Here is an 18,608-nt window from a genome sequence, read left to right as displayed (position 1 = left end):
CCTCTATTCCAAATTTCTAATATTTCCTACATTTACCTCACCACTCATGAATGTCACATTGAAGATGATTCTCAAGAGACCCATGAATTCTCCACATCTGAGAGAACAAGACAGGCTGATGAATAGGTTACCCCTAAGAGTGATACATTCTCCCTCCATGCAATCTAGATAAACATTTGCATTAAAATAAATATTTGAACTTTATATTTTGAGGGTTTGAGATCATATATTTTTGCCATGGGGGCTCACCAAAATAAATCTCTTCTTTGTTGTTTACCTTAAGTTAATTTCTTTTAAAATATAAAAGATACTAGCTAGCCTAGCTAGCATTGTCATCTAAGATTGCTAACTACACTTTGTATGGTTTGGCATCATTGCAAAGCTCATGAAGCTATTGCTTGTTCACTTTGCAGTTTTGTGAGCAAAAAGGGATGCAAAACATGCTTCCTACATAACAAATAGCATGCCTCGCATGTTATGTAGCTTTACGATTCTCTATTTAACACATTCATAATAATCTCTATGAAGCTATTAGCAAAGGTCATGTATTACCTTCTCTCATTGTCTCTCTTAAGTACCTTAGCTACCTTCTCTCTCTCTCTCTCTCTCTCTCGGAGATGTAAAACACAATGATTGTTTACCACATCAATTTATATGATAGTGAAGGTGAATGTTATATACTAATTGTCTACTTCCATCTCTTCTTGAATTGTTCATATTTCTCTTTCTATACTCTCATGCTTTATCACACTGACCACTTCTTTTACCTCTATAGTGTTGGTTAAATTCCAAAAATAAGTGGCACACTCAACTACGATTTTCAAACACCCAAAAAAGGTGCAACTTACTACACTTGTATATGCCACTTGATGTGGTATGTATCCTTAATATATGCTATCTATACATCCATCTATGCAAATAAAATCAAAAGCACCATCAACAATATAAATATGTTATTACTTATAGTTTCTAGTAAGTGATTACCAAAAATTAAAGGCTTGATGAACCTAGATATATCTATACTATAACTTTATTTTGATTGTTGGTCTAGTAATTGCAAAATCATTAAAATGATTCCAATCCTAATAAAAACTCTTGAACCCAATTTCAAAAATTTTCCCAAAAAGGATATTTGATTGTCTAAAATGACATTACTCTCTCTCTCTCTCTCTCTCATGAAAAACATGAAGGGAAATGATGGGACAAGGGTGGCAATGCCAAAATCTATAGTAAGGACAATTGCAATGTTAGCTCCTCTCTATCCCTCTAGTGAACTGCGATGACAACACACAAGTCCACATCCACATTACCCATAAGAGTGGATAACAAGCTACTAGAAATCATGCACACGCACACGCACACGCACACACACAGAGAAAATCAAATAAAGAGAAGAATAAAACATTTGGAGAGAGAGAGGGGCAAGGAATTTCGAGGGAGGACACACACACAAATGAAAATAATTTGGGGATAAAAAATAATTTGCGGTATATATATATATGAAAGAGTTAGATGGAAAAGAAAAATTTGGAGTGAGGGGGATTTGGTAGGGAGAGAGAGAGAGAGAGAGAGAGAGAGAGAGAGAGAGAAGAAAGGAAATTTGAAGTAGAATATGTGTCTGTGTACCTATATATAAAACATATAAAACCATAACAGATATTGAGCGGACAAATAGAAAGTTGGAGAGAAAAAGAGAAACAAAGAGAGAAAGAGAGTTGTAGAGAGGAAACGAATCTTGAGAGAGAGGGAGAGAGTTGGAGAGAAGCAAAGAATTTAGGGGGGAAGAGAGAGAGAGAGAGAGAGAGAAGAAAATAATTTGGGGGAGATGGAGAGAGATAGGGACAAAGACAGAGAGAAACAAAGAGAGAGTTGGAGAGGAACTGAGAGAGAGAGAGAGTGTGTGTGTGTGTGTGTGTGTGTGTGTGAGGTGAAAGGGGGTAGGTATGGGGGAGAGAGAGAAATAGAGAGACAAAGAGATAGAGTGAGAGTGAGAGAGAGAGAGAGTGAGAGATTTAGAGAGAACAAAGGAATTTGGGATGCATGGAGAGAGAGAGAGAGAGAAAGAGAGAAGGGACTTGAGGGGGAAGAGAAAGAGATGATAAAATTTTAGAGAGAAGAAAGGAATTGGGGAGAGAGAGAGAGAGAGATTCAAAACAAGAAAAGAATTTTGGAGGGGGGTATGTGTGTGTGTATGTGTGTGTATAGTAGTAGTAGTAGTAGTAGCAGTAGTAGGAGTAGTAGTAAGAGGAGTAGGAGTAGGAGTAGCAGTAGCAGCAGCAATAGCAGCAGCAGTAGCAGCAGCAGCAGTAGCAGTAGCAGTAGCAGTAGCAGTAGTAGCAGCAGCAGCAGGAGTAGTAGTAGCAGTAGCAATAGTAGTAGAAGTAGCAGTAGCAGCAGCAGCAGCAACTAATAGTAGTAGCAGCAATAGTAGTAGCAATAGTAGTAGCAGTAGGAGTAGCAGTAGTAGGAGTAGCAGTAGTAGCAGTAGCAGTAGCAGTAGCAGTAGCAGTAGCAGTAGTAGCAGTAGTAGTAGTAGAGAATGAGAGGGAAAACAAAAATATTGAGAGAGGTATTTAGGGGGAGAGAGAGTTGGAGAGAAGAAAAGAATTTGCGGGGGGGAGAGAGAGAGAGAGAGAGAGAGAGAGAGAGAGCGTTGAAGAGAAGAAAAAAATTTGGAAAGAAGAGAGAGAGATTTGGAGAGAAGAAAGGAATTTGGGGGGGGAGAGAGAGAGAGACAGAAGAAGAAAAATTTGGAGAGAAGAAAGGGATTTGAGAGAGAGAGAGAGAGAGAGAGAGAGAGAGAGAGAGAGAGAGAGAGAGAGAGAGAAGAAGAAGAAGAAGAAGAAATGAAAATTGGAGGGGAATGTGTGATATATAAAAAATAGACAAGAGTGAGAGGAGAAATAAAAACTGGGAGAGAAAGGGATTGAGAGAGCGAGAGAGAGAGAGAGAGAGAGAGAGAGAGAGAGAGAGAGAGAGAGAGAGTTGGAGAGATGAAAAGAATTTGGAGGGAAGAGAGAGACATGGAGAGAGAGGAGAAAATTCTAGAGAGAAGAAAGGGATTTGAGGGGGAAGAAAGAGAAGGATGAGACAAAAATTTGGAGAGAAGAAAGGAATTGGGAGGGGAGAGAGAGATGAGACAAAAACTTGGAGAGAAAAAAGGAATTAGGAGAGGTGGGGAGAGAGATATCTCTGTAACTCTAAATAAGCTTTAAAATTTTTGAAGCTTGTCTATACTCAACTCCTTTGTGAAAATGTCAGCTATTTGATTCTATGTATTGATATATACCAAGTCAATCTCTTCGACAAGTAGCTTCTATGTGCAAACTCATCTAACCAGGTGGTCCATTATCAATTTCCACACATGTTGAGCTTATCATCTCAATACTCCCCCTCAAGCTAAACTATATCTCTATAACTCTAAGTAAGCTTTGAAAATTTTGAAGCTCCTCTACACCCAAATCCTTTGTGAAAATGTGAGCTATTTGATTCTACGTGCCTTCTCTCTCATAAAGTGGTAATGCACCTCAATGTGTTTTGTCCTAGCATGGAACACTGGGTTCTTAGTTAACTATATAATGCTCATGTTGTCACAATGCATGGCAACTGGACCATCTCCTTGTACATCTAGATCACCTAATAACTTTTGTAGCCATACCACCTCACATGTTGCCGTAGCAGCACCTATGTACTCAGCCTCTATACTTGATAAGCCAAATGTAGTAGAACCTATGTTGCCATAGTACCATCTCACATATTGTCATAGCAGCACCTATATACTTAGTCTCTATACTCAATAAACCAACTTTAGGTTGATTTTTATTGCTCTACATAATTGTTGCACTACCAAAGGAATACATGAATCTACCAATAAATCTTTTATCAAAGATACCAGTCCCATCTACATCTGTGTATCCAAATACCTATATATACTGACCTACCTTATTAAAAAGTCCATAATTCAAAGTAGACTTCACATTCCGCAATATGCGTCTAATTGCATCCAAATGAGGCTTTCTAGGCATCTACATATACTAGTTGACAAAGCCAACATCATAACTCAAGTGTGGCCTTGTGATAGTAATGTAAATCAGACTCTCTACTATCCTCTTGAACATACTACAGTCTTCTATCTTATGTCCAACATCAGCACTAAGCTTCATGTTTTGCTCCAATGGCACTGAAAGATACTTACATATTATCATACTAAGATAATATACCCAAGCCATAAATCCTTTGGGACAACCATATACATCATCACATATGATCGCCTCAATACCAAGAAAGTACCTTAGCTCACCTAAATACTTCATGTCAAACTTCTTTTTCTTCAAAAGCTCCTTAACTTCAATAATCTCACTATCACTATCAACTATAATAATCAAGTCATCCACACATATGACTATAATGATTAAACTTGCATCTCTCTTTCTTACATGATGTGAGTAATCAACATGAAAAACATAAGAGCCCATAGACCATGCTCTAGGTGCTTGCTTCATCCCATTATAGAGTGATTTCTTTGACCTGTGCACATATGCAAGATAGTACTCTAAATCCTCATAACATGTTGCCTTCTCCATATACATATCTTCTTGAAATTCACCATGAAAAATGTATTCTTTACATCCATTTGTTGCAAAATTCAACCTTTGGCTCTATTGCCAAAGCAATCACACATCAAATAGTTGCCATCCTAAGAATTGGACTGAATATCTTTTCATACTCTATGCCATATGTTTGAGCATAGCGTTTTTGCAATCAATCTAGCATTATACCTGCTAATAGAACCATTTTCATCATGCTTGATTTTGTATATCCACTTATAGCTAATAGCTTTTTTGCCCTTACAAAATGATACTAGATCTCTAGTCTGTTGAGATGGCAAGCTCAACACGTGTGGACATTGATGATGGACCGCCTAGCTAGATGGGTCCGCACGTCTACACTTAGCACGTTGGTGGTCATTATGATACTCACATGGCCATTGACTTATCACTTATTATATTTCGCTTGTTACACCTACCTACAGCTGGCAAAGATATAGCACCATTCAATGAGTGTAGTATGTTATGCACTATTTGACTTAGTAGGCCACTTTCCTTTATCTTCTATCTTATCTAAACTTTATGTACATTGTATAGTGTGTGAAAGAAGAAGAAAAAAATTAGCAAGAAAACGTTTTGGCCTCCATCTCTCTTCTTGTGTTCTTGAGTGAGCTTTCTCTTGTGTATACAGTGGGCGTTTGGCGTAGCAGCTCAAGCAAGTCCCTCCACCACATGATTCTTGATATGGTATCAGAGCCATGCCATTGAGAGAGATTGATTTTGAAGGCTGAAGTGAAGGAAAAGAAGCAAGGTTCGAGCAAGCAAGAAATGGATAAGACGCTCTTCCATTCTTCCACTCTTTCTCTTGGATAGTGCCCATGGAGGCACCGAAAGCAGCGTAGAGTGAAAATCTCAGATTGTTATGAGATTTGGTATGCAAGCAGAGCACTATATATTCTTCAAAAAAGTCATCTAGGGCTTATCTGCAAATTTTTGGGCATGTGAGGCTGTTTCGGACCCCGTTTTAGAGCCGCAAGGTTGTAGACACCAATTTTAGGATACATTATGATTTCGGCTATATTGATTGAAAGTGGGTGCACATATTACATATTTCCAATTTCTAATTTTTGAGGTGTTTGTCGGGAAGAAAACATAAGGTTTATCTGCAAATAGGTTGTAGATTACATGTACTATTGAGCAATCAATGAAAAAGGTTGTTTGGTATATTGATGTGTACTTTTTATGGAAGGCTGTAGAAGACTAGCTTATTGTGTTGTATTCTTTTTTGTGATAATGGCAAAGAATAGTGGAAATCCCATTATTGAGAAGCACGAAAAGGATAACTACCCTTCATGGAAGTTACGTGTGACAAACTTTCTCATTGGAAAGGGCCTTTATGAGTTTGTTTCAGGTGAAGAAAAGGAGCCAGAGCTGGGTATCCCTCCGACTGCAGATGAGTTAAATGCATGGAAAGAGTAGAATGGAAAAGACAAAAAGTTCATGTATTGGCTATCTACAGTCTCATTGAAAATACTATGCTGAGACATATCAGGAATGCAGAAATATCACATGCAGCTTGGACAATTTTTTAGAACATATTTTCAGTAAATACAAAGGCACGAAAGATTCAACTCAAGCAAGAGTTGAATACATTGAAGGAAGGAAAAATGTCTATTAATGAGTATGTGTTGAAGGTGAGGAGCATTGCAGATGCTTTAGCAGCGATTGATGCAATGGCTGATGATGATGATTTGGTTTCATCCACTTTGAGTGGACTCAATAATGAGAAGGCATGGAAATCATTTGTTACTTGAGTATACATACGGAAGCCATTTCTAGATTTTGATGAGTTGATCTCTCTCATGATTGTCGAAGAGATCAATATGGAGGGTGACTAGTTAGAAAGAAATGGTAAAGAGGTTAAAGCATTTTACTCAAGTTCAGAAGGGGACCTGGTAGATCCTCTTCGAGAGGCTGTGGTATGGGACCTGCTGGTGATAACCAGCAAAATATGTTCAATCAGCAATTTGGTAAAATGCAGGTTTCACGAGATCAATGCAACTTTAGATGCATTGGAAGATCTAGAGAAAGAGGTGGATTGCAGAACAAAGGTTCTTGAAGTTCTTGTTTTGTTTGTCATTATTGAAGCAAGAAATGTCATATTACAGCCCATTGTTATGCTAAGAAGGAGGATATTCGAAGTGGTAATTTGCAAGAAGGAAACTATGCATCATCTTCACGACAGAATGAAGACAAAAAATGAGTGCTTGTTTGTTATGTAGTATATGATGGATGCAGTTACAGGAAAGGGGACACATGATGATGTATGGTATGTCGATTTAGATGCATCTAATCATATGACCAATCATGTTGAATGGTTTGAAAAGATGCAGGACTTACAAAATCTAGATTGTGTGCAGACGGGTGATGATTCATGCCACTCAATTTCATGCATTGGAAAGATTCCCTTGTCCTTGTATGATGGCCAGAAAAAGATTCTGACAAATGTATTACATGTGTCATCAATCACATAGAATCTGGTGTATGTTGGCCAAATGGTAGAGCAGGGATTGGAGGTTTGATTCAATGCAAAAGGTTATTTTGTAGAAGACTTTAATGATAAGTGCAAGGTGGTCACAAAAGGAAGTAGAGTTTGCCGCATGATTACTTTAGATGTTCGAAATCCTGCAATGGATGCTGCTATGTACGCTAAAGGAAAAGGAGTAGTTGTAGATATTGAAATATAGCATAAACATATTGGGCATGCAAATGTGCAAAGGTTGAAATTAATACAGTTGAAAGGATAGGTTATAGGGTTGTCTTCTTTTAGAGTTGAAAAATTACATAAAGTCTGTGAAGCATGCTAGTTTGGTAAGCAAGCAAGACAACCCTTCTCTCATAATAGAGAAGTGAGCAGAAATATACTTGATGTAGTGCATATAGATGTTTGGGGGCCTACACAGAATGTATCTCTTGGTAGTGACAAATACTTTGTCACATTTATTAATGATTGTTCAAGGGAGCTATGGGTATATTTCATGAAGAAAAAGAGTGATGTATTTGAGCACTTTAAAAATTTCAAGGCAGCTGTTGAAACAAAAACAGGCTTGAAAGTGAAGTACTTGAGATCAGATGGAGGGGGAGAATACCTCTCTAATGAGTTTAGTGGCTTCTTGAGGGCTCTTGGGATAAAAATACAATTTACTTGCAAGTATACCCCACAGAGAAAAAATAGGCATACTACAGAAGTTGTATGGGCATTAATGGCTCAAAAGAATATGCCAAAACATTTTTGGTTTGAAGCTGTCCATACTGTTGTTTATATTATGAACAAAACCCCCATAGCTACAGTTCATGGGATGACTCCTGAAGAATGGTTTACTGGCAAAGAAGCCTGACGTATCACACTTGAAGATATTTGGATGTGTTGCATATGTTCATGTGCCAGATGAGCTACGGAAGAAGCTTGAATCCAAAGGCTAAAAAAAGTATTTTTATTGAATACTCTTTAGGGCAGAAAGAGAATCGTTGTTATAACCTTATCACAAGTGAGTTTAGCGTGAAAAATGATGTTATTTTTTATGAGAGAAATAGTTGGTATGCACCTGCTAGTGATGTATTAGATGATGATAATGATCATGATAGCTATATGCAAAAAGAAAAGAAAGAATCACAGAGTCTTAGTAGACCAGAAACATCATCTGGTACTACGCCTACAGTGAGCCCTTGGTCTGGGAGACTAAGGAGTTGGCCCACATCTTTAATAAGTGTTGCAGGCAAAGACATAGGAAAGAAGAAAGTGCAAGATAGCAATGATGCATCTAGTAGCCATTTGGGATTTCATGGAGATTCTAGTGGTTCAGAGAGTTTGGATGATGAGCTTGATATTTCTTCAGTCAAGACACCAGGTATATAGAGAGCTCATAGTAATGTTAAGGCTCCATTGAGTGATCCGGTGGCACGCAAGTCTGGCAGGGTCAGATATCCTGTTAAAAGATTTGGCTTTGAAGGTTATGAAACTCACCATTATGCTTATATAGTGAAACTAGTTGAGGATGTTGAGCCCACTTGTTTTGTGATGATGTTGGTCATGCTCATTGGGATGCAACAATGGATGAGGAGATGGCTGCATTAGAAGCCAATAAGACTTGGGATTTGGTACCCTTGCCTAAGGGTAAGAAAGCTATTGGTTGTAAGTGGGTTTATATAGTCAAGCATAATGCACATGGTTTAGTTAGTAGGTAGGTATAAGGCTAGGCTAGTTGCAAAAGGCTATGCTGAAACTTATGGCATAGATTATGCAGAGACATTCAGTCCAATTGCTAGGATGGCAACTGTTAGGTGTGTGATTGCCTTGGCAGCAGCCAAAGGTTGGAGTTTGCAGCAAATGGATATTAATAATGCATTCTTGCATGGTGAATTGGAAGAAGTGTATATGGAGGAGCCAACAAATTATGAGGATTTAGAGCATCCCACATATGTATGCAGGTTAAAGAAGGCGCTCTATGGGCTGAAGCAAGCACCTAGAGCATGGTCTGACAAGATTGGAGAGTATCTTGTCAATATTGGATTTTGTATTTCTGATGCTGATCACTCACTTTATGTGAGAAAGAGAGATGCAAGTTTGTTCATCATAATCATCTATGTGGATGACTTGATTATTACAAGAACAATGACAATGGAATTGCTAAAGTTAAGGACTTCTTGAAGAAGAAGTTTAAGATAAAGGATTCGGTTAAGCTGAGTTACTTTCTTGGTATTGAGGTGATCAGATGTGATGATGGTATATGGATATCACAAAGGCAGTATGACTTGGATATGTTATCGAAGAATGGTATGACATCATATAAGCCTCTTTCAGTACCATTGGAGAAAAATATGAAGTTGAGTTCTAATGTTGGGGATGAGATAGAAGCCCTACTATGTTCACGAGGATGGTAGGGAGTTTGATTTACACGACTACCACAAGGCCACAGACTTGAGTTATGTTGTTGGCCTTGTCAATCAGTTTATGTAGATGCCTAAAAAGCCTCATTTGAATGCAGTTAGATGTATATTGAGATATGTGAAGTTCACTTTACATTATGGAATTTTTAATGAGGCAAGTAAGGATGGGCAAGTCTTTCGATATACAGATGCAGATTGGGCTCGTAGCATGTGAGACAAAATATCTACTAGTGGATTCATGTTTTCCCTTGGTAGTGTAGTAGTTACATGGAGCAACAAAGAGAAACCTACAGTTGCTTTATCAAGTACAGAGGCTGAGTATAGAGGTGCTACTATGACAGCATGTGAGGTGCTATGGCTACAAAAGTTATTAGGTGATTTGGATGTGCAAGGAGATGGTCCATTTTTCATTCATTGTGACAACATGAGCAGCATGCAGTTAGCTAGGAATCCAGTGTTCCATGCTAGGACAAAACACATTGAGGTACACTATTACTTTGTGAGAGAGAAGGTACTTGTAGGAGAGATTGACATGGTAGATGTCAGCAGACAGGATCAAATAGCTCACATTTTCACAAAGGCATTGGATATAGAGAAGCTTCAAAGGTTTCGAAGCTTGCTTGGAGTAACAGAGATAGAGTTGAGCTTGAGGGGGAGTGTTAAGATGACAAGCTCAACACATGCGGACATTGATGATGGACCGCCTGGCTAGATGGGTCCGCATGTCTACACTTAGCACATTGGTGTTCATTATGATACTCACATGGCCACTGACTGATCAATTATTATATTTAACTTGTTACACCTACCTACAGCTAGTAAAGATATAGTGTCAATTAGTTACTGTAGTTTGTTATACACTGTTTGACTTAGTAGGCCACTTTCCTTTATGTTGTATCTTATCTATACTTTGTGTACATTTTATAGTGTGTGGAAGAAGAAGAAAAAATTAGCAAGAAAACGTTTTGGCCTCCATCTCTATTTTTATGTTCTTGAGTGAGCTTTCTCTTGTGTATATAGTGGGTGTTGGGCACAGCAGCTCAAGCAAGTCCCTCCACCATGCAATTCTTAACATAGTCATATTGGCCTCTAATGTAGCCATCTTCTTATTCATTCCTACATCCCAATGAGCATGACCAACAACGTCCTCAAAACAAGTGGCTCAACATCCTCAACTACCTTTATCATATAAGTATAATGGCGAGCTAAAAAGCCTTTAAAACCAAATCTTCTAAGAGGGTATCTAATCTTACTAGACCTGTATACCACCGGATCACTCAGTGTGGAACCTTTACATTACCATCTTCTCTCTGTACAACTGGTATCTTGTGACTAAAGGAATAACAAGCTCATCATCCAAACTCTATGAATCGACCAAATCTCTATCAAATCTCAAACGACGAGCAAATGCATCATTACGATTTGACACTTTCTTCTTTCCTGTGTGTTTACTTGAAACATTAGTAGATGCACCTGAAGTTCTAAGACTTCTCCTTAGTCTCCTAAAACAAGGACTAATTGCAGATGTAGTACTAGATGATGTTTCTAGTCCACTAAGGTTCCATGATTTTTTTCTTCTCTTTCCTTAGACAACTACCATAATTATCATCATCATCTAGTGCATCACCACTAGATACATACCAATTACTCGTCTTATAAAAAATAACATCTTTACTCACTCTAAATTTACTAGTAATATGGTTATAATAACAATACCCCTTCTATTGTAAAGACAATAAAAGAATATATATTCCATTCTTTGGATCAAGCTTATTTCACAACTCATTTGGTGCATAAATATATGCAATATAATCAAACAACTTCACATGTGACACATCAAGCTTTTTACTTGTAAAGAATTATTTATGGATCATCCCATGCACTAGAACTGTGGGAATTCTATTCATAATATAGATAGCAGTATAAACAAATTTAGACAAAAAATATTAACATATTTTTTAAGCCACCATTAATGCATGTACAACTTCCACAATATGCATGCTTCTTCTTTTTGCAATCCCATTTTGTTCTGGGGCATACTTGCAAGTAAATTATCTCTTAATCTCATGAGACCTCAAAGAGTCAGTGAACTCATTAGACAAGTAGATTTTTCCTCCATCTGACCTGAAGTACTTTAACTTTCAAGCTTATTTTTGTTTCAACAATAGCCTTGTAATATTTGAAGTGCTACCACTAAGGGATATTTTCTATGTAGACCCTCAAAGATCTTTATATACAATATCTAGTATATTTTTAATTACATGTCTACCATGCAAAAAAGGTTGTCTTGCTTGTGTACCAAATTGATATGCTTCACACACGTTAAGAAATTTTGCAACTCTAAAAACAAGCAACCTTGTAACCAATCCTTTGAACTATATCAATTTTAGCCTTAACACATTTGTATGTCCAATATGTTTGTGCTATATTTCAATGTTTGTAGCAACCACTCCTTTTCCTTTAGCATAGCTAGCAGTCATAACAAAAATTCCATCATCTAAAGTAAAACATGTAGCCAACTACTCTACTTCCTTTTGTACCAACCTACACTTATCATTAAAATCTTCTATAATGCGATTCTTTTGTATTAAGTCAAACTTGCAATCCTTGCTCTATCATTTGACTGATACACATTAAGTTCTTTGTGATGAATGACACATGCAATATATCTAGCAAACTCTTTGTATGACCATCATGCAAGTACAATGAAACTTGTCTAGTGTGAAACTAAGTGGCATGACATCACTTGTCTACAAATAACTTGGATTTTGTAAGTCATGCATATCTCCAAACCATCAGTATGATTGGTCATATTATTAGATGCACTTAAATGAATATATTATACATCATCATGTACACCTTTTCTTGTAATAGCATTCATCATATGTTGCATAACAAATAGAGGCTCATTTCTATCTTCATTCTATTGTAAAGATGATATATAGTTTCCGAGTTGTAAGTAACAATTGCAGATATCACCCTTTTTAGTGTAACAAAAAGACTGCAATATCATCAGTTTTGCAAAATAATGATAAACAATACCAAAATTTTGAAAACCTTTGTTTTACCACCCACCTTTTCGTCTTCTAGAGATCCCCTTTCCTCTAAAGTTTCGATGGTCTCTTGAAACTTGTACTTTATCGACTACCAATTTACCATGTTTTGCTACTTATCACCACTGTATGTCCCATACCATGGACTCTTAAAGAGGACATGCCATGTCCCCTTCCTTCACCAGATTAGAATGCTTCGACATGTTCCTCAAATTTTTCTTATGATTCACCTGCATATTGATCTCTTTAACTATAATGAGAAACATGGTCATCAAAATCTAGAAATGACTTTTGTACATACACAGAAGTAACAAACGATTTTCAAGTCACTTTATTATTAAGACTATCCAAAGTAGATGATACCAAACCATCACTATTAAGCATTGCATCAATCCCTCCCATAGCATCTGCAATGCTTCTCACTTCAAAACATACTCATTGACAAATATTTTTCCTTTTTTCAAAGTATTTAGCTCTTGCTTGAGCTAAATATTATGTGCCTTCGTATTCATAAAAAACATATTTTCAAATGTGGTCTATGATGCATTTAAACTTTCTACATTTCTAATATGCCTCAGCATAGTATTATCAATGAATGTATTTAACCAATACATCATCTTTTTGTCTTTTGCATTCTATTCTTTCCACGCCACTAATTCATCTATAGTCATAGGGTCACTCAACTCTCGGTCCTTTTCTTCACCAAAAACAAACTCACACAGACCTTTTCAAATAAAAAAGTTTATAACATGAAACTTCCATAATAAGTAGTTCTTTTTATCTAACTTCTCAATGATGGTAATTCCATTATTCTTTACTATTATCATAAAATTGATACAAAACAACAAAAAGTTTTCTATAACATTTCATAATAAGTGCACAACAATACACCAAGCATCATTTTTCAATCATTACTTGATAGCACATGTAATCTACAACTTTTTACAAATAAAACTTGTGTTTTTAATTGGAAAAAACACCTCAGAACTTATAGATTCGATATTTACAACCTATGCACTCACTTTTGGTTAACACAACCAAAATCGCAGCATACTCTAAAATTGTTGTCTGCAACCTTTTGGGTCTAAGATTTTTATAATGTTTTTACTCTTACTATCAAACATACTTTGAAGGATCTCTCTAACTTTCTAGTTGCATAATCTTAAAATATACTGACTTGTGCCATTACCGATGTTGATATACATGAGATCTTGAGATCCATTATGCCTCTTTTCACATCCATTTCTATCATGTCAAGTGAAGGCTAGTGGTCTTGATTTTTTAATACATACAATTTCTCACAAGTTTTTCAAAATGTTGAGATCTCAGTTAAATGTCTCATTGAAAATCCTCAAAAAAATAATGTGACATGTTCAAAAAGCTAAATGGATAACAAGGAGGATCTTAGCCAAGAGATGGAGATAAAGCTTCTAACAATCTTATTGTTTCCACATAATCAACAAAATAGTTACATCTTAAGAGCATCACTTGTGGTTGAAAAGGATCCAAGCTTAGATAAGTCACTAAGCCCCTTGGCACTTTGTGGTAAAGGGAAACTATTGTAGTAGAGTAGTGAATGATTCGAAAGGGATAGACTTAAGACTTAGAGGTTTATAAGATAATGAATAGTAATTGGGTTATACATACTCATACCATGAGCTTTTTCTCACATAAAAAAGATAGATAAATTACTTGTAGCCAAGAGTAAGCAATAATAGTATGAGAGATATACCTAGATTGTCTATATAGATAACTATCATTGCGAAAAATATACCATATACTATATCACCCTTTAAGTCCCTGTCTTGTAGAGAATGGTGCATTTCATATTTTGTATTTTAGTAAATTCGCTAGTTCTATTTTGGAATCTAGGTGGTAGCTAGCTTAGATTTAGAAGGCTTCATAGCCTTTATTGCAAGGCAAATCAACATAAATGTTGGAAAATTTTTCCACATGGGAAGGCATGTTTATAGTTCAAAAGATTATCACCTAAAACTGAATATTCTTAGTAAAACCATTTGTGCCATGGATCCATAAAATAGAACTTTAATGACTTTTAAGTAAAGCTTATTGCTAGTATACATACAAAACAACCAAAAGAAAGAATATTGAGTAGCAAAAAAGTCAAATATGGGTGAGAATATATACTTAGAATCTATAAACTAGTTTTTCTTCACAAGGAATTTTTCATTTGAAACTTACAAAAGGATCTTGTTTCAAATATATAATGTGTTAGCTTATTGTCCTCCATGATGAAGTCAATACCCAAAGCATAACCAAATCATTGTCCTCTTGCACATGCTTGAGGTCAGATGGAGGTAAAAACTACTTGTTTAATGAGTTCACTGACTCTTTGAGGTCCCATGAGATAAAGAGATAATTTACCCAAAGCATAACCAAATCATTGTCATCTTGCAGTAGAGAAATAAGGTTTTAAAAGGTTTCCCCTACATCCTACCTCTATCCTATATACTATTAAGGTCCTTAATCGCATGTGAAAGTTAAAGATAGTATAAATGAAATGTGAATCTATTTACCCTAGTAATGAGAAACCTTAGATAGTACACATATATTAGTTTTGATATGCTACTTTAACACATCTTTACTATGAAAATTGTATGTTGTACAACTAGTTCTTATGTGTGGTCTATTGACACACAAAAACAAATTTTCATTGTCCTAATGGTTGTCATCTCTTGTAGTAATGGAGTTTAGGTCAAATTTGAAAGGAAATCAAGAAAGCTCTTGTATCTGCAATATAAATAGAATGGTAATTACATGTCATGATATGATGAAATTAGTCTTTGGAATCCTAAAATAACTCAAAAGGAGATAAATAATATGATAGAATCTAGTGTCTCTACAATGCATGTTAATGTGGACCTACAATCGTTATGCCATACAAATGTCTTGTTTAAATTTTTCCATAGCTTATCCAAATTTCACAACATAGCAAAATCGTTTTCTAAATCTATGAAGGTGAAGGGGAGCTATTTTATTTCTAAAACATAATAGATATGATATGAGCACGACTACAATGTTCTCAACAACCTACAATAAAAAAATCTAGACATGTAATAGGAGATGCTACCAACAAGAGGTATATTGAAGTGTTGAACAAACCAAACCTGTTGCCTTATTTCCTTATTCTTCTTTTCTATGTCCTGAGTCTGCATAGAAAGAAGGGCTTCACACAAATTGTATGTATCAAAACATGCTCTATCTAATCCGAAATGTATTTTCTTACCTTTCTTTTAAGGATTTGTAAGTGCTCCATTACAACCTTATCCTAACAATGATAAATGTTTATACTCAATGTCCCATACATTTGAAAATGATAATAACAATTAATTTAGTAGAAATATAATCTTGTTGAGAGTGCTGAAATGGTACCTTGAAGATAGAAACGTTTCTTAGGCCTTTGCAAATTTTATTTTCAAGACGATCAAGTTCCTCGACAGAGAGTGAGTCTAACTCATGACCCTTCAAATGTCTAAGAGTTCAAAAGAGATAAAGTAGGGAAACAAATATTTTTTTGTGAAACCTTTTACTCCAATATGATGCTACTTTAATGTACATATATGAGACAACATGAGAATCTATCAAACTTAAATCAATCATAACCTTTTCTCGATTTGCATATGCTCCATCTTCTTTTGTAGCATCATGACTTCGTGCTGTACAAATCAAACCTTAGTCTACATCATTTGATCTATATAGTGTAACATAATTTTTGGAAATTAAATCTAGATTTCTCTAGAATGAATACATAAGTCTTACAAGAAAAATTTTCTTCAAACATGTTGAAACACAATAAAGTATTTTCATGATATGCTCATCAAACATCTAATGAATATTTGATGACACTAGTATTTTGATGACACTCGTATTTTGAGTGTCTCTTTGCATTATATTAATATAGTCCATGAATAGTTTTCTTTGTTTGTGCACATATATAAATTACATACTATGCCTTAAAAAGCATTTAGACAGGATGAAATTGTGCATTATATCTATGATAAGATCTTGAAACAACCAACAATAATCCACCACCTTATCAATGTATTTTTGTCATCTATAAGAATCCTCTAAGAGTCTAGCTTTGATTGTTTGTACTCTTAATTCTTTGTCTCTTTATGCTTCACCTGCATCCCTCATTGAAGAGTCAAGAGCCTCATGACCACTTATAAAGAGATAAATATCACAATAATATCTTTTATTTCTTTACCTTTCTTGCATGTTCCCTTGGCTTGATCTTCTTCTTAATTAAAAGTGGATCCACTAACATTGTTTGCGCTAATGCAAGCCCAACCCATAATGTCTCAATAATTATTGGCACACAAACATGATAGCACATGCTATTACCTCATGGTAAATAGTGTAAGTGTAGTGCAAAATCTAAAGTTGTATTGTTCATAGATATGGGAAAGAAGGTGAACATTGGTAGCAATTGATACTTGATAAGTGAAAGAGAAGGTAGTCATCATGCATTGTGTGAGTCACTAGTCATAAAGATAGCTACCAAACTAAGTATCTCACCATATGGCCATGTGGTTGCAATGGTACAATAGTAGTTCGAATAAAAAATTGGATAAGTCTTTTGGAGATGATGTATGATTGTTGCAAGGGTCTATAGCCAAGATCTAGACCAATATTCCTATAAAAGTAAAGGTCATACTCCTATCTAGTATCAAGTTTAGGATATTATGACCTTACCTTATATCTACTACCACTACCTAGCCTATCAAGAATGGCATGATGGCTTTTTTAACTTGTTTGACAATAGAGTATTCCACAACATTTCTCTTGTGGAACTATCCTTCCCTCTTGCTCATTGTTTTGGGAATCATAGATTCCTACATTATTACGTGTGGCATAGTCAATATGAAATTTTCATTTCTATGTCTTGTGTCATCATGTGCTCTCATATTTATCCTCTTAGCTTAGTCTCACCTTATTGTATATAACACTTATGACCATTATGTTTACACTTGTCAATTACATGACCACTTGGTGACCTCTCTAACTAGACAATAGCTATTATTACTCTCACACTTCCTATTTCCACTCCAAAGCTCTACATCTTGGATCTAACTAATTAGTGTATATCAAATCATCTTGTTTTCACAAAATCATCATGAATGCAGCACAATCAAGTTCATCTTATAAGTTATCCTCCTAGAAGGTCTCTTTACCAAAGTTTGCCCTCCAATAAATAAAATCGTAATCACATCATTTCTCATTTCTAGAAGAATTGATAGAAATACTTATTTTCAATCATACTCTATGCATATTGCCGATTAAACTCACATGTTGACTTTAAGCCTTGTATAAAAAAATACACAAAATTTTTCTCTCATTTTCTCTCAGGGGTTTCAGTATGTGTAAGCCCTTACCATCATGTGTATCCTCAAGGTCCTATATTAAAAGCCCTTATCTATAAATTCATTATGAATATAACACACTTTCTTCCTATTCAAATAGTAAATTTCCTCATTAAATGATATCATCTTTTTGTAATAAGATCTTCAAAAAAAGTTTCTTTTAATAGACTTACATTAGTTAATATGAGTGATCACCATAGGCCTCTTCTCATCTACATAGTGTACCTTAACCTCTCACATGTTTCCTTCATATAAATAAGCACCTGACCCTTAATAGAACCACTCTAAGGAAGTACTTTCCAAGGAATCATATTTTTTCAAAAGAAAAAGGAAGCTTTGCTAGCAATAAGTTCACTCCTACAACCATTGATCTCATCTCTAACTGTATTAGTAGAAAGACCATGTTTAATACCCAAGAGTAAAGGGGTACTCATTTCACCTTCTCGTTAGTTTTGAAGGAAGCATAATGTTGCCTACATCATTGCTAAGAATATGCCTGCGACTAAGGTTGTGACCCTATTGTCTCTCTCTCTCCTTCTAATGCTCTATAATAACAAAATGCTTTGAGGCAATGACCTACTGGTGAGTGCCTTTACACAGTGATGCAATGATGTGAAGCTCTTATGCAATTACTCTAGCTAGCATGAATTTGTGATTGTGAGTCAATAGCGAGAGGC

At 35.7% G+C, this 18,608-nt stretch overlaps 1 protein-coding gene across 2 annotated transcripts in view; it reads right to left on the bottom strand.

Moving 5' to 3' along the window:
• Positions 1 to 12,278: 12,278 nt before the first annotated feature.
• LOC148021768 (MADS-box transcription factor 23-like) overlaps positions 12,279 to 18,608 on the bottom strand; it is a 65,714-nt gene continuing 59,384 nt past the window's right edge. The window contains exons 3-7 of one of the 2 annotated variants that reach the window (XM_087697292.1): positions 16,172 to 16,224; positions 15,941 to 16,040; positions 15,795 to 15,836; positions 15,676 to 15,717; positions 12,279 to 12,777 (exon numbers count right to left, since the gene is read on the bottom strand). In XM_087697292.1, the coding sequence (XP_087553418.1) occupies positions 12,697 to 12,777; positions 15,676 to 15,717; positions 15,795 to 15,836; positions 15,941 to 16,040; positions 16,172 to 16,224 (318 nt within the window). In that variant the 3' untranslated portion in view covers positions 12,279 to 12,696. Of the gene's footprint in view, positions 12,778 to 15,119; positions 15,299 to 15,675; positions 15,718 to 15,794; positions 15,837 to 15,940; positions 16,041 to 16,171; positions 16,225 to 18,608 lie in introns of those variants that run through there. The other variant, XM_087697294.1, reaches the window with a different exon arrangement.

Source organism: Lygodium microphyllum, chromosome 17 (assembly GCF_053477565.2).
Source record: "Lygodium microphyllum isolate KBCC chromosome 17, Lygodium_microphyllum_v1.1.10, whole genome shotgun sequence".
NCBI classification, from domain to species: domain Eukaryota; kingdom Viridiplantae; phylum Streptophyta; class Polypodiopsida; order Schizaeales; family Lygodiaceae; genus Lygodium; species Lygodium microphyllum.
The sequence above is the reverse complement of the archived record's forward strand: the minus strand, read 5'-3'. Positions and strand labels throughout refer to the sequence as shown.